Source organism: Barbus barbus (genome assembly GCF_936440315.1).
Source record: "Barbus barbus genome assembly, chromosome: 7".
NCBI lineage: Eukaryota > Metazoa > Chordata > Actinopteri > Cypriniformes > Cyprinidae > Barbus > Barbus barbus.
This window is the reverse complement of record NC_136735.1, coordinates 16869381-16884855: the sequence shown is the minus strand read 5'-3', so window position 1 is coordinate 16884855 and position 15475 is coordinate 16869381. Positions and strand designations below refer to the sequence as shown.

At 36.9% G+C, this 15475-nt stretch overlaps 2 protein-coding genes across 5 annotated transcripts; one reads left to right on the top strand and one right to left on the bottom strand.

The window, feature by feature from the left end:
• The first annotated feature begins 39 nt into the window (after positions 1-39).
• Positions 40-6741, top strand: LOC306873175 (general transcription factor IIF subunit 2-like). 4 transcript variants are annotated; one of them, XM_079422271.1, is made up of 9 exons: positions 107-272; positions 389-462; positions 550-568; positions 657-801; positions 4613-4660; positions 4959-5040; positions 5315-5414; positions 5511-5654; positions 6186-6723. In XM_079422271.1, exons 1-9 carry the CDS (start codon positions 207-209, stop codon positions 6303-6305), a joined length of 798 nt encoding a protein of 265 aa, XP_079278397.1. In that variant the 5' UTR covers positions 107-206; the 3' UTR covers positions 6306-6723. The 4 variants fall into 4 exon arrangements, with proteins under 4 accessions (XP_079278396.1, XP_079278398.1, XP_079278397.1 ...); XM_079422270.1 differs by lacking the exon at positions 550-568 and having other exon boundaries at positions 40-272; positions 389-481; positions 6186-6740; XM_079422273.1 differs by lacking the exon at positions 4613-4660 and having other exon boundaries at positions 6186-6729.
• Positions 6742-8115: 1374 nt separating this feature from the next.
• On the bottom strand, positions 8116-11908 carry LOC306873174 (translationally-controlled tumor protein homolog). Its single transcript, XM_079422269.1, has 6 exons — positions 11761-11908; positions 10678-10751; positions 10140-10327; positions 9678-9783; positions 8950-9066; positions 8116-8570 (listed from the first exon to the last, which is right to left on the bottom strand). The coding sequence occupies exons 1-6, from the start codon at positions 11786-11788 to the stop codon at positions 8568-8570; spliced, it is 516 nt and encodes a 171-aa protein (XP_079278395.1). The 5' UTR covers positions 11789-11908; the 3' UTR covers positions 8116-8567.
• Between the last annotated feature and the right edge of the window lie 3567 nt (positions 11909-15475).

Below are 15475 nucleotides of genomic sequence, written 5' to 3'. Positions count from 1 at the left end.
TTGTTAACTGTTTTCCAAATTCATAGATTTTGTCAATATGTAGCATCTGTATTAACCAACGCGCTTTTCATTTTTGTCCTAGCAGGCTACAGTTCAACCTGCTCTTGTTGTTGTTGATGTGCTAGCTAGCGGGTGTGTAGCGTGGAAGCGGTGCATTACATCCACATGGAATAACTAGAATATAAATATTTAAACTATTAACAATCATGTCAGACAAAGGAGAGGTGGATTTAACCGGGGCAAAACAGAACACGGGCGTATGGCTGGTCAAAGTAAGTGCTCGATTGCAGCCAGTTTTTGTACATGATTATGTCCTCTCATGGCAGTGTGGTTTATATGTTAAATATGGGCATTGTTTTAAAGCTATACTTGTATAAACTTCATAAAGGTCCCAAAGTATTTGTCACAGCAATGGACCAAAGCAACAGGGAGAGGAGAAGTTGGAAAGCTCCGAATAAGCAAGTACGTAGCAAAAATAGCAGCCATCTACTACAAGCACAACGTTCATTTAAAACAGTAATATTTATACAATTATTGTTGTTTGTGCAGGAATCAAGGCAAAGCACAGGTAACTAATATTTCATTAAGCATTAAGTGTTTTATATTTGAGACTTGTGTCTTTAGGTGGACTCAGTGTTTTTCTGATTGATTGACAGGTGTCTTTCACACTCAACGAGGAGCTGACCACCATAGACACCATTGGGGAGAAATCCTCTATGGTACGAGCCCCTAGAGAGCATCCATTCACTCTCCAGACGGTCGGTGGACAGACCCTGGCTGTTTTTACTGAAAACTCTTCAGGTGAGAACCAGGATGTCACTACATGTAATGCTGTGAAGTTAAAGTAGATTCATATACAGTTATATAGACAATATAACCAGCACTGAAATGTACATCAGGTCCACTCCATAGACTGTGAAATTGTTTATAAAGTATATTAGAAAAAAAGAGAGAGAGAGAGAGAGAGATGCGATAGTATAGTAACAGAAAAATCTGGGAAGTACAGGACAGTACAATAGACTTAAACACAATAACTATTCAGATGAACATGTACAAGAAAAAAAAACAAAGAAGTACAAAATAATTTTCAATAATTGATGAGAATGTTCATGTAGTATATTAATGCAGCGATGTATTGTAAAAAGTGGATTATAACAAGGGCAAAAATATAAATATAAACGGAGTAAATTAGATAACCCTGATTAGTAATGCATAGTAACATTATGTAGTTATTCACAAAATTGATTACTAATTATTTGATCATATCTTTAGATTTTGAGAGCATTTTTACTTTTTTTTATGATAAAGAGTTTTGGTACTTTTGGGGGGCATAATTTGATTACAATGTAATACAGTTTCAGAACCACTGTATTAAAATATCTAAAAATGCTGTTATACTTTAATTAATAGGGTAAAATTGTCACTTAAGAACAGTGTGCATTTATTTTCTGCATTTACTTTAAATTGTAACATATGTTTAGCATGTGCAGGATGAAGATGCATCAGCCAGTGTGTTATAATAGGAAAGAAATAGAAGCATTTGCTAATTTAGTAGTTGTTCTAGCACAAAATGTAACATTATTTTACAGAAAAGATTAAGACTCAAAATGTGGTAAATTAGCCTCAAAACTATTTGAAAAGTCTTATAAATTTAAAATAGCATAGTCATTCGTTAAATGTGTTGAGATAAGATTTTGTGCCGTCCGTGATCAAGAAAATATGTTTATAATTTTTGAATATGTGTAAACTATGCCATGCCAAGACTTGTATATAATATTAGTTATTTACATTTTAATAAAAGTTATTATAAAGTCTCGTAGTTTTTTTCCTGTTAACTGAACTTTTGCTTTCAAATAGCTCACTGGGTAAGTCATTTCGTGCATCTCTGGGATTTCCTGTACATACTTCAGTTGCCTCATACTCTCTTCCTCCAGTTCTATTCCGTTTCTCTCTCTGCTCTTTGTCTGTTGTGTGAGATGAATCAGATATTAGGTAATAGCTTTCATCTGGTCTCTTAAGTTTTGCAGTTGCTAACCTCTGCCTCTCAATCAGTGTATGTGATTGTGGTGTTTTAATGGTAGAAGACAGTAGAATGGGCCTTCAAGTATCACTGATTTTGAAAACCAAGTCTGCTCACTGCCTTAATTATTCCTTGATTAACATGGAGTTGTGTTGTGCAGCTTGGGTGTTGTGTGTGTATGACCAACTCTGTATAGTTGCCATGCTAATTCATGTTTTTCTTTGTTTGTTTGTTAGTTTTTTGTATTGACTGAGGATTTCTTTAGTTGTTGTGAATGTGCTTGAGTTCCAAAGCCTGGTCTCTTTTCTTCTGTTAAGTTTCCTGGGACCAGTTATTCAAAAATGGGGCTGAATGATTTTTTTTATTTTTTTAATGCTGCATTTATTTGATCAAAAATACACTTTTTGTGTGAAATATTACAATTTTCTTGTATTAAAGTAATATACAGTGCCCTCCAAAAGTATTGGAACAGTAAAGACAAACTTGCTCTGTTGACTGTGGAGTCGAGACATTTACAAATATGATTAAAAGATGAATATGAGACAAAATTACAGAAGATCATATTTTATTATTGGGTGATTCAACACATAGATGTTCTACCAGCTAAGCAGTTCAGCACTTTTAGAGTTTCATCCCTCTATCTGATGTGAGCATAAGTATTGGAACAGTTGCCTCACAGCTCTTTCTAAGTGATCAGCTGTGTGCTGTTGCATTAATTCTTCAGATATTAAAAGCAGGGAATGTGTCATATCAGTTATATTAATTATTTCTGTATTCTGAATCTTGCATTCGATGACACACAAACCAGGATGAAGACGAGGGAGCTGACTTTGAGAGAAAAACAAGCAATTTGAAAGCTAAAAGAAAAGAGGAAGCGAGCTACAGCTATAGCAAAAACAAGGGGCATGGAGAAATCAAGAGTTTGGAAACCACCAGCAACCAACAACGACCAGATCGGCTGAGAAAACAACAGTAGTTGATGACAGACAAATCATAAAAGCTGTGAAAATGAACCCTAAAAGACGTGTCTGTAAAAACACCAACAACTTCCAGAAAGCTGGGGTGATGCTCTGACAATCTACTGTCCTCAGGAGACTTTGACACAGAATTACAGATGCTACACAGCAAGATGCAAACCTCTGACCAGCACCAAAAATAGAAAGGCAAGATTAGAGTTTGCAAAAAAGCACAAAGGTGAGCCAGAATAGTTTTGGAACTGTGTTTATGGACCGATGAGACAAAGATGAAACTTTATCTAAGTGATGGGAAAGCAAAAATGTGGAGAAAAAAGTTAACTGCAATGATCCCAAGCATACAGCCTCATCCGTAAAGCATGGTGGAGGTGGTATCATGGCATGGGCATGCATGACTGTCTCTGGAACAGGCCCTCTCAACTTTACTGATGACTCAATGTATGATAACAGTATCAGAATAAATTTGGAAGGATACAAAACCATCTTGCCTACCAATATTCAAGAAAATGCCACCAGATTCATTGGGAAGTGCTTCATATTGCATCAGGACAATGACCCAAAACACCCTGCCAGTTCAGTCAAGGAGTTTATAAGGGCAAAGAAATGGAAAGTCTTAGATTGCCCAAGTCAATCTCCAGATTTAAATCTGATTGAACATGAATTTCACAGCTGGAGAGGAGAGTAAAGGCAGAAACTCCCCAAAACAAGCAACAATTGGAATTGGCTGCATTACAGGCTGGGAAAAGTATTTCAAAGGATAAGTCTGGTGATGGTCACAGACTCACTGCTGTGATTGTGTGCAAGGGATCTGCAACTAAATAATAGCTTTTAATCTTTTATATCTGCCTTATGTTCAACTGTCCCAATACTTATGCTCACATCAATGAGTGGGATGAACTCTAAAAGTGCTGTTCTTTTTATTTGGTAAAACATGTATGTGTTGAAACGGCTAAATAATAAAATGTGACATTCTGTAGTTTTGTCTCATATTCATCTTTTAATCATATTTGCAAATGTCTTGACTCCACAGCCAACAGAGCAATTTTGACTTTACTGTTCCAACACTTATGGAGGGCACTGTATTATTATTGCATTTTTATTTTCTAATTTAATACATTTTAAATGGTAATTTCTTCATGTGATTGCAAAGCTGAATTAAGCATCCATTCTTATCAATACTGAAAACTATTTTTGGTTGATACAGTCATTCATTCATTAAATCATTTTTTAATTTTTTCAGGATAATGAATAAAATGTAAAAATAAATAATATTTAAAGTCTTTACTGTCAGTTTTGATCAATTTAATGCATTTTGAATAGAAGTATACATTTCTTCCTTTCAAAAAAAAAAAAAAAAAAAGATAAATCCACCAATTTATATGAATCTCCACATCCTTGAAGACAGGGTACCTTTGGTTGATGGTTTTTGGATTAATTTAGATCAATTTCCTCAGGTCAGAGGTTCAGTGTGGCTTGTTGGTCGTATCTGCGTGGTTTGTGCCTATTTGTGCGTTTGCTTTCGATGATTGCTGTGTAAGAAGCTGCCTTGAGGCTTGGCCTGCCGTGATTACTTTGGCATGTACTCCCCCTCGTTCTCATGTTGCCATCCCTCTCGTAGGGCAGTCAGATGCCGAGGCCGGCGGCACAGGTACAGGTACAGGCCCAGGTGAGTGCTCACCGTCGCCCCCTGCTTGAGTGGAGGTCCAGGAAGGACCACGTCAAGCCTTGTACTGTTAATGGCCATTGATTTGACATTCAGCCAACAAAACAGCAATTATAAATGTTTCTATGGCCTAATTTAAAGAATTGGTGTATTGAGAATTCCAGAGCCTGGAGCAGCGAATGTACAGAAAGTGCCTCTCACTGCTGATGTAATGACTGAGCAGTAATGGGCTGTGTGTTGCAGCAGCAATTGCATAGTTACAACTGTCACTGAGTATTAATGTCTCTTTTCTTTCACAAAGATAAAATTGCACTAGAAGGAGTGGTGGTGCAGAGAGCTGAATGCAGACCGGCCGTCAGTGAAAACTACATGAGGCTGAAGAAGTATGTTCACATATGCACACACTAGCTCTGTTCCAAAATTTAGTGAGCTGCCTGCACAAACAGCATTATAATTGTCATGGAAACTCATAAGTGATTAATTTGTGAGCCAAAAACTATATGGGCAGCAACTCTTAATTCTGAATTTTTAAAATGAGATGGAAAATAGTTTTTATGTCTGTACAGGTCCACACATATTCTGATACATAAACTTTAGTATGCTCATAGCTAGAACTTTATGTATTAAAGTATGTTGTGTTTTTTTATTTTTTTGCAGACTGCAGATCGAGGAGTTATCTAAGCCCCTTAGGTTCTCTCAACAGCTTGACAAAGCAGTTACCACCAACTACAAACCTGTGGCTAATCACGCCTATAATGTAGGTCAAGCTTTTGCCTTATCCAACAGATGTCTGAAGTATCTAATATGCAATTGATTGGTAATGCACACTCTATTTGTTCCCTTTTTTCCTCAGCTGGACTATGAAAAGAAGAAGAAAGAAGAAGGGAAGAGGGCACGAGTAGATAAACAGCAGGTGCTGGACATGCTGTTCTCTGCTTTTGAGAAGCACCAGTATTATAACATTAAGGATCTGGTGGACATCACAAAACAGCCTGTGGTGAGTTACATTACAATAATATTACATAATAACACACATACACTATTGTTCAGAGGCTTGGGGATTGGAAAGTCCATTGCTCCCAGTCTTCAGTGTCACATGATCCTTTAGAAATCATTCTAATATTGATTTGCTGCTTAAAGGTTATAGTTAATAGTTCACCCAAAAATTATAATTTTGTCATTAATTACTCACCCTCATGACTTCCAAACCCGTAAGATCTTCGTTCATCTTCAGAACACAAATTAAGATATTTTTGATGAAATCCAAGAGCTTTCTGACCCTGCATAGACAGCAATGCGACTACCACGTCCAAGGCCCAGAAAGGTAGTAAGGCCATTGTTAAAATAGTCCATGTGAAATCAGTGGTTCATAAAACCTTAGTTTTATGAAACTACGAGAATTACTTTTTGTGCGCAAAGAAAACAAATGACTTTATTCAACAATTTCTTCTGTTTTGGGTCAGTCACGAGATTCGCATGACGCAGGGCTACAAGGCTGCCTCTGAAATCTTCCTTTCTTAATTTCTAGATTTACCTGAAGGAGATTCTTCGAGACATTGGCATATACAATGTCAAAGGCACTCACAAGAACACCTGGGAGCTCAAACCAGAGTACCGACACTATCAGAGCGAAGAGAAGAGCGACTGATCATTTTCAAAGCCTGTTACCATTGGACTCTGAGTGGCTATGAAAACACAAAAAGCCAACTTCCCCAATAAGTTCAAAATGTTGTTTCTGGATAATTTCTTCAAAGATGATTCAGTTGTTTTTAGAGGTGTATCAGAAAACTATGTGGCATTTTTACAATGCCGCACAGTTGTATTACGCATATTTAGGGATTCCCATGAAAAAACTAGTGATAGAGTTGTTCAAATCTTTAATCATCTGGCATGAAAAGAACTTATAATCTAAATGTTGTGTATAAAAGGGTGATGTTGGATTTTTTTTTAAAGAAACTGATAGATTAATGGTAAACCGTTTATTCGGATTTAGTTTTCTGATTGAAACACTTATTTTATATGGTATTTAATGTTCTTAAATGCTTTTGAATTAAAGGTTTTTGTACAAACATTGTTGTATCTGCACACAATGTGAAACTTTTTTCCTTTTACAATTCACACAGCAGGACTGGGGTTAAATATTTAAATGGTTAAACTTAATTTCTGCTTAATATCACCAGATATATTTGATATCTTAAAAATGGAGTGTGACTATTATGAAAGCAACATTTATGGCACTGAGAAACTCCAAACAGCGCATTATCAAAATGGGGTCATTATTTAGGCTTTCTTTTTAGCCACCAGAACCAGTGATATTGTGCACACCAGCAAATCTTTGACTTACAAAATTCTATAGGTTCACAAGTGGGTAGACGACAATGTCTAGATAGCTGGTTTGGTTACAAATGATAAAAAGTGTATATGGTTGAGACGTCTGCAGAACACAAAAGACGAGCCAGAATAGTTGCATGGCTAAGTAGGGGTGAGGCTTAACTCTACACAGTATTGCGATGCATTTGGCATTCACTATACTGATGCTAAAGACACTTTCATGTGCTTATCAAAAAACAATTCACCATCGCTTTCACATATAGATGTCAGACATACCCATCTTAAAAAAAAAAAAAAAAAAAAAAAAAAAAAGGAATTCGTGCTTTCAATACTTTGAGCAAGCCACAACCATTTGCTCACAAATGCACTTTTATAATGATCTTTAACTTTAGTCTTAATTGTGCCATGTTTGGCCTCATTCCGCAGGTTATATTAATAAGAACTAGCTAGATTCAAATATCCTAAAGCACAATTAGAACACTTTTTTTTTTGCTTTTGAAAACTCAAGGCCTTATCTTGTATGAAGGCTAAAAAGATCTTCTCATTCGCTTTACCCTGTAGAGGTATTTGAACACACAAACCCTTGCTTTTGTTGTAAAGTTTGGAATTACTTCCCACCTGGTAAATCAAACAGCTAATATAATGGATATCAAACCTACATCCTACAATTCCTATTAAAATGAAAAACCTTGTCAAACAGTAGTGTCTACATATAAACATGTCTTTTGTAATTACGCCGAATCTACCACTACAACATAATTTTAAAGTAGTTTTTTTGTTCCTAGTTCCTGATTTAAAATTGTAGATGCAGCGGTTCATTGTGCAGGGAAGCGATACCCAAATAGCTGATTCTGCCCACCATGCCATAAGAGGGTGGAAAAATTGGGTTACATCACTTCATTTATTTAGCTTTGAAATGTAGATAATATGAATTAAATTGCGTATCTTCATTTCCTAGTTATCTTTGCTGTATCATTAGGTGCTCTCACATCTGGGTTTGTATGTTTTATCCTTTTTCTTCCCAAATGTGAGTCCATGGTATTCTTGTGAACAGAACATTGGAAAATTATGAAAATCTGAGCAACTTACTAGTTGATGACAAGTTAAACGGAGTTAACAAGCAAAAATGCCAATTAGCCAGCAGCTTGACTTTATTCAATAATGGTGCCAAGAAGTCCTATACAATCCTGTGATTCAATATGGAACGGGGAAAATTACAACTGTACATATGCTGAAACAAGCTGACATGCACAGCAAATGAGAAGCCAGCAGTCAACTTCACCTCGATGACAAAGAAATAAAAGAGAACCCCAAAAATACTCAGTTTCTCTTCCACAACCTTGTTACATTGTGGTTTGGCTTGCTAAAATTCCGGTTTTTAATTTCATGAAAGGACAGTTCACGTCTTGTCGTAGACGGGCATAAGCCAATCAAGAAATGAAAACAGTGGCCTCATGAAGTTAAAAGAGCCTCTGGTCCTGATGGAAAGGATGAGGGGGAATGCCTGGTTTAATCCACGGGCCCAATCCACCAAGCAGAGGCCAGAATTGGAGGGGTAACTCGTAGATGCTTGGAAAGTTTACTATGGTGAGAAAGAAAAACACAAAGAATCAGTTTTGCTTCAGCACACCAAGCTATCATTTACCATGTCACTAGATTTTTTTTTTATTTTTTTTTAGATGCTTTCAAAAGCTAATGCAATTGTCCTATTCTCCTCAATTCAGTCCTTTCCAGCCACCTTCCAGACAGCCAGACATCATGAGGAATATTACTGTTGCATCCTTGTGCAAACACAGAGGCCACCAACTATGGCAACAGGCCTAACAGTGGATGCTACTTCAAGCACGATTATCTAAACGCCATTTGTAAACTATTTTAGCAGGGCATTCTATATTTTGATATTTATATAGACAACTCTACTCAAGTACAAAACTTATAAAAGAGGCATGACTTAAACTTACGCATTTCTCAATCTCCAGACCATCCTTAAAGAAAAGCATGTATGGCGTGACGCCATCCTCGCGGAAGTCAAGGAGACCAATCATGCCATCTGGGTTCATGGATTCACCAGTGAAAAACTGCAGGAGGCAGAGAGACACAAGTTAGCCGGCCAACTGTCTTACAACCACTGCAGACTGATGCAAAATATCTTTAAAAGAAGTCAACTTTAGTGGAAGTTTGGGGACATTAATACTTTTTAAAATTAATTTATGACAATGACTGTACCCAATCACTCAGGGTAAAAACTTCCAACACTAACATATTGAGTGGAATAAAAATACAGAGTTGAAATACACAAATCTGTGTCTAAAATCAGCTTGCTGTAGCCCATCAAGGATACGTACTCAGAAATTGTTTGCTTTCATCGGTTGTAACCTACAAAAGGTGTCCTAAGGTGGTCATCATTGTACGTCCATTAGAGGGCTTTCACTTTATCAATCGTTCAAAAGTTTGGGGTCAGTAAGACTTAAAAGAAATCTACATTTTCATTCAGAAGGGATTTGTTAAATGCTGCTTTAACTATTCTTCACAGTAATAAATGACAAACTATATTCAAATATAAAAGTTTTAAATAGCAATATTTCAGTATTTTTGATTGAAGGGACTACACACTTAACTTACCAATCCCAAACTTTTGAGCATATACAAATATGGAACCGTGACTCTTTCAGCCGTTACTGTAGCCCACCTGATAGTTTTTGATGTTGCCTAGAATTTTCTTGACCTCAGCTGGAGCGTTAGCCATGAAGGGGTCTACCCTGTCAGGTGCACATTCCTGTAGCTTGGCTTTCACTCTGTATATTTAAAAAACAAACAAAAAAACAAACAAAAAGCAATTATAAACAAAATATATAGGGTTTTATCAAGTCAACAAACTGCTAAGTACAGCAGTTTTAAATAAAAGGTTTGTAGTCCCCAATTCAATCTTACATGCCATTCATAGGGCAGGAAGAAAGCGCGAGGACATTTAATTTTGCATCTAAACATTTAGAAACCCAGGTGGCCACAATGCAAGACTCTGAGCTGTCAATGATGCAAAAACTCAAGTCATTATACAATAGGAAAATTAACGTTCACTATGATATTTACAGTTCAACAAGCTTGTTGCAAGGTACAACATGCACTTCACAATGATGATTTCATGACTTACGCCTTCATGTAGTCCTTGATGTAAGCCGTGTAAGACTTCTTGTCATAGGAGGTCTCCTGAAGTTTGTGGTTGAGGACAATATCTACACCGCTGACAGTGGTAGAATCACAGCCCTCATCCTGAACTTCTGCTGACGCATTGCCACCAATCAGTGCATCATCTAGGTCTCCCTCCGACCTGCTGATCATCTGCAAAACAGAGGCAAAGACTGCTGCTGATATCAGACCCATCACTCAAGGCAAAAACTTCAAGACTAACATATTGATTGGCAATTGTACAACTAAAGCCAATATCTGCACAACTGATAAGAAAAAAAAAAAAAAAAAAAAGCTTACAGACTAAGTTATAGACCAACTCTCAATCAGTTTTGTAGCCCATCAAAACACACATACTCAGAATATGTTTGTTTTCATTGGTCATTGCCTACAAAGGTGTCCTAAGTTTGTCATCATCGTATGTTCATAAGAGGGCCTTTGCTTGTAAAACCAATTTAAGATTTGATCATTTAAGATAATTTGATCAAATATAATCAACATACCTTTCCCTCAACTTCAATCATCATTCCATTCTCAGAAGCTTTGATTTTGTAGATGTCGGAGAACATCTCATCCCCTATGAAAAAAGAAAAGAAAAAGTACACAAGAACATTTAGCAATGCCAATAAATCAGATTAACTATCATGTCTTTTTTTCTGGTTATTTTGGCCCTGAGATGATTTTTTTTGGATCATGTGGTCACATTAACCTTTTTTGTACGCGTTTTCAGTACAGGGGTTAATTAACATCCAATTAACTGGACTGCACCAAGAATCTCTCGTTTTCTCTCCAAATACTTTTGCTCTTTACCTTTTTCTCGCTTCTAATCCGTCAGCAGTGTTCACGGATATGCTCTCAACGCAAAAAATAAATAAATAAATAAATTAATGCGATATATATAAAAATAAAAGTGATGCTCAATGTTCCAGATAATTATTGGACATTTTTAGCTCACACAAAATGCGTGTTATAGTTAATAGTCTAACTTTAAAAGGGTCTGGTAAAAGCCGACTAAGCGAGGAGTAAAGTGAACTGGCCCGACGAGTAACACGCCCTGTTTAGCGCTTATTTCATCATCTCTCAACTATTTGTGAAGTTAAACAAAAAACTTCTGTTCTCAACATCATCCGATTCAGTCGTTAAAATTATTAGTTCACAAAAATGTGTATTATTTTTAACACAACCAGTAATAATTTGGAAGAGTATCGGTTTTAAAAATGACTACCGGCACAACTTGTGACCAGCACCAAACCGGTGTTTTAACTCGGCTGCTAAACACTCCCATTTACCGCCCGGTTTGCTTGAATATATCCGAAAACGTTAAGTAGTTTTGGCCTTCAATAATTCGTAATGGTAAGACTGATTAAAAAAAAGAGTTATTTAAGAGCTCATCACTTAAACGCGCGCGCCTACACGATTGTGAGGCTTGGTTAGCATCTATGCTAACGGCTTTGAAGAAAGTTAGGCCTCAGAGAGTCGAGATAGATCAGCGACCCTTTTAAACAATTTAACAATATTTGACATCAAAAATATTGGTAAAAACGTAACAATCTGGCCTACAACGTTGCGTTAGACGCTTTTGTTACCGGTGATGATGTCCTTGTAGATGATCATTGTGCTGGATTGTGTCTGTGGTGCGAGGAGGCGAACAGCGCTGGCTGTGACCTGATCGTGGCTGAAAAGACCGGCGTCTGATTTGAGCGTCTTTTATATGCGCTGCCAAACACGAGCGCCCTCTGATGGTTCAACACAACACTAGAGCATAGTCACTTTTAGCATATTAGCTTATTTTTGTTATATTTTTGGGATGCCACTGCTTTTAGATTTTATGCCTTTTTAAAAGCGCATTAGTTAAATTTAGTTTTGGCATATTGTTGATGATAATGTTTAAGTTTAAATATTTTATATGAATGAAATATTATATGGCATAATAATATCATAAAATCATATGGCATAATATGACTCTGGCATAATATGTTCTCTCTCTCTGTGTCTGTCTGGGAATAATAATCAAATTAGTCACAGTACAGCTATTTTTGTTGGTTTTGGATGAATGGTAGCCTATATAACACGTAACCCTAAAAATAACCCACGTCATGTTAATTTTATCCCCAAAATTAATGATTTTTTTCTTTCCTTATTCTAAATACTTCAAACATGTTTTGGGGAGTGATCAATTTCTACTTTTTAATATCATCATCCTCCAGGAAGTGACATCACTGCTGGAGAAAAAAACTACAGCAGAAAGCAGAGACTCACCCTGCAAACAAGCTTGCACATGGCCCTGAGAATTTGCTCATTGACAAAACATTGGTCCCTTAGCACTGGCCCTGCACGGGCAGCCCTCATTTAGCCCCCAGGAAGCCCTCACTAGGCCCACACAGAGCACAACATCAACATCTGTTTCACTAGAAATACTTTTTGGCTACTTAAGTCTTTGGGGGAAACAGTTATAATACTTCTGAAATGGATGTAGTCACCACATAACTAATGTCTGACTGTATTGTGAAAGATGTACAGTAGTCAAAGGGATTTCAAATCAATGGATTCATTAAATACAAAATAGAAAACATTCAGGTTAATAAAGCTAATTTAACACTCTGAAAGGGACTACAAATGATCTATGCACATATAAAAATAATACTAATTAACATAATAAAAAATGTCAAATTATTACTTTGACCTCTGCTGAAAATATGTTTTGGTGTGATAAAGCATTCATTCTCTTTCGCCGAGGTCTCTCATCTAGTCAGAAGACAGTGGCGCTCTTATTGTCCACCTGCTCTGTCTCTTGAAATCCACAACCACACCTTTATCTCACTCTCAACTTCAGAATCAGGAGGACTTTGCTGAAAGGAGGATTTTCCAATAGCATCTGAAAAGCAAATATGCCTACAAGGATTCAAGGATTTAAATTGTTTATTGTCATGAGCACAGTGAGGAAAACAAGTTTCCCTGTACAATGAAATTCTTTCTTTGCTGTCCACTGTGAATGCCAAGAAAAGTGCAAACTATATACAAAAAAAAAATAAATTCATACATACAAACAAACAATAAAGTAAAGCTATGTTGCAGAATTAGAAATAAAGACTATGTACATTTGTATGTGCGAGTGTGCAATACTGATTTAGCTGCAAAACAATATTACGGTAACGTAGCAAAATGAGTGTAACTACATGATAATAATAGCAGCAGTAACATTAACAATGTGCAAATTGAGATGAAGCTGCTTGATAATAATAGCTGCAGTAATATTAACAAACGTGCAAACTGAGATGTAACAATTCAGTCCAACTGTTCTATGAAATAGATGAGACTAGTCTGTGTCCAGTTACTTACGCTAGTTACTGTGTTTTCCCATTTATTGACTGACAAGTCTCCTGTCCCCATGTTGGGAGAAGCTGGAAGTATAGAGGCGCTGTGTGAACATGATGTTACTGTAGTTCTAGACTAAATGTGAATGTGCATTAATTCATCTCACTCACAAAAAAACAGATTTAGTATTCATCAAAATGAATTAAAACAGTGAAATGCAAACTCAGAATATGACACAAACCTGCAATAATGAAACATGTTAAAATAACACAAATGTTTCTTATTCCATTTTATTAACCAATGACTTTGCTTTGATGATCAAGGTCAAAGTCATTACTTTTAAAAGTAACTTTCCCCAGCACTGCTGGTGGTTTCTCCTCTCACCTCATGTCCACTATTATCTCCTTTGTCTTGTCCATGTTGAGGGTACGGTTGTTGTCCTCACACCGTGTCACACCTCTCTCCTGTAGGCCGCTTCATCCCCACCAGTGATCCGTCCTGTCACTGCGGTGTCATCAGCAAACTTCACAATGATGTTGATCCAGTGTTACATATCTGTGCGTTGCAAAAGTATGTGAATCTTTGCTTTCAGTATCTGGTGTGACTCCCTTCTGCTGCAGTAACTGAAGGTAAAGCTTCTTGTTGCTGATCAGTCCTGCACAATAACATGCAGGAGTTTTAGCCCATTCCTTAGTGCAGAACCACTTAAACTCTGTGATGTTGATATAGGTTTCCTCCAATGAACTGCTTGCTTTGGTCCTTCCACAACATTTTAATTGGATTAAGGTCTGGACTTTGACTCAGCCATTCCAAAACATTAACTTTGTTCTTCTTTAACCATTCTTTGGTAGAATGACTTGTGTGCTTGGGGTTGTTGTCTTGCTGCATGACCCACGTTCTCTTGAGACTCTGTTCTTAAACAGATGTCCTGACGTTTTCCTTTAGAATTAGCTGGTATAATTCAGAATTTATTGTTCCGTCAATGATGGCAGGCTGTCCTGGCCAAGATACAGCAAAACAGGCCCAAGCCATGATACTACCACCACCATGTTTCACAGATGGGATAAGATTCTTAAGCTGTTCTTTTCTCCGAATATAATAGCTTCTCATTTAAACAAATAAGTTCTATTTTGGTTTAATCCATCCATTAAACCTTTCTCCAATAGTCCCCTGGCTTTTCCACATGATCTTTAGAAAGCAATTTTCTTTTTAGAGAACAGTGGCTTTCTTCTTGCAACTCTGCCATGCACACCATTGCTCAGTGTTCTCCTGATGGTGTGCTCATGAACTTTAACATTAGCCAATGTCAGAAAGGCCTTTAGTTGCTTAGAAGTTACGCTGAGAACTTTTGCAACCTCGCAGAGTGATATTTTTTGGTTGACCACTTCTCAGGCAGGTAACAGTGGTCTTGAATCTCCTCCATTTGTACACAATCTGTCTGACTGTGGATTTGTGGAGTCCAAACTCTTTAGAGATGGTTTTGTAACCTTTTCTAGCCTGATGAGCAACATTGTCTCTTTTTTTCTGAGGTCCTCAGTGATCTCCTTTGTCCGTGACATGATCCACGTCCACAAACATGATCAGACTTTGATAGATCCCTGTTCGTTGAGTAAAACAGGTCGAGACATTTGATAGTCATTGCACTGACTGAAAACACCTCTGCACAGATGGACTCTAATTTCACCTTTAAACTGCTAATCCAAGAGATTCACAAACTTTTGCCACTCACATATATGCAATATTGGATAATTTATAAAAAGGTATATTCAACAAAGTATATATTTTTTCAATTGTGTCAGGCTGGCATAAAAAAAAGAAAGAAAAAAAGAGAGATGTTTTTTTGAAGATATAGATTACAGAGTCTCACACCACTAGATGTCGCTGTTTACTCGGTCTAGTAATTGCACGCTTCCATGCGCTAAGCGTCACTGGATCTTTCTAAGGACTGATTGCTATGCTTCCCACGACTGCATGCCCAACTTCCTC

Excerpts from the sequence above, each read along its gene's own strand:
- LOC306873174 (XM_079422269.1), bottom strand. The coding sequence starts at position 11,788 with ATGATCATCTACAAGGACATCATCACCG. Across the intron at positions 10,752-11,760 it reads CTACAAGGACATCATCACCG|GGGATGAGATGTTCTCCGAC; the intron begins GTAACAAAAGCG and ends CTTTTTTCATAG. Across the intron at positions 10,328-10,677 it reads TGATTGAAGTTGAGGGAAAG|ATGATCAGCAGGTCGGAGGG; the intron begins GTATGTTGATTA and ends TCTGTTTTGCAG.
- LOC306873175 (XM_079422270.1), top strand. The coding sequence starts at position 207 with ATGTCAGACAAAGGAGAGGTGGATTTAACCGGGGCAAAACAGAACACG. Across the intron at positions 482-656 it reads AGTACGTAGCAAAAATAGCA|GTGTCTTTCACACTCAACGA; the intron begins GCCATCTACTAC and ends ATTGATTGACAG. Across the intron at positions 5,415-5,510 it reads TGGCTAATCACGCCTATAAT|CTGGACTATGAAAAGAAGAA; the intron begins GTAGGTCAAGCT and ends TTTTTTCCTCAG.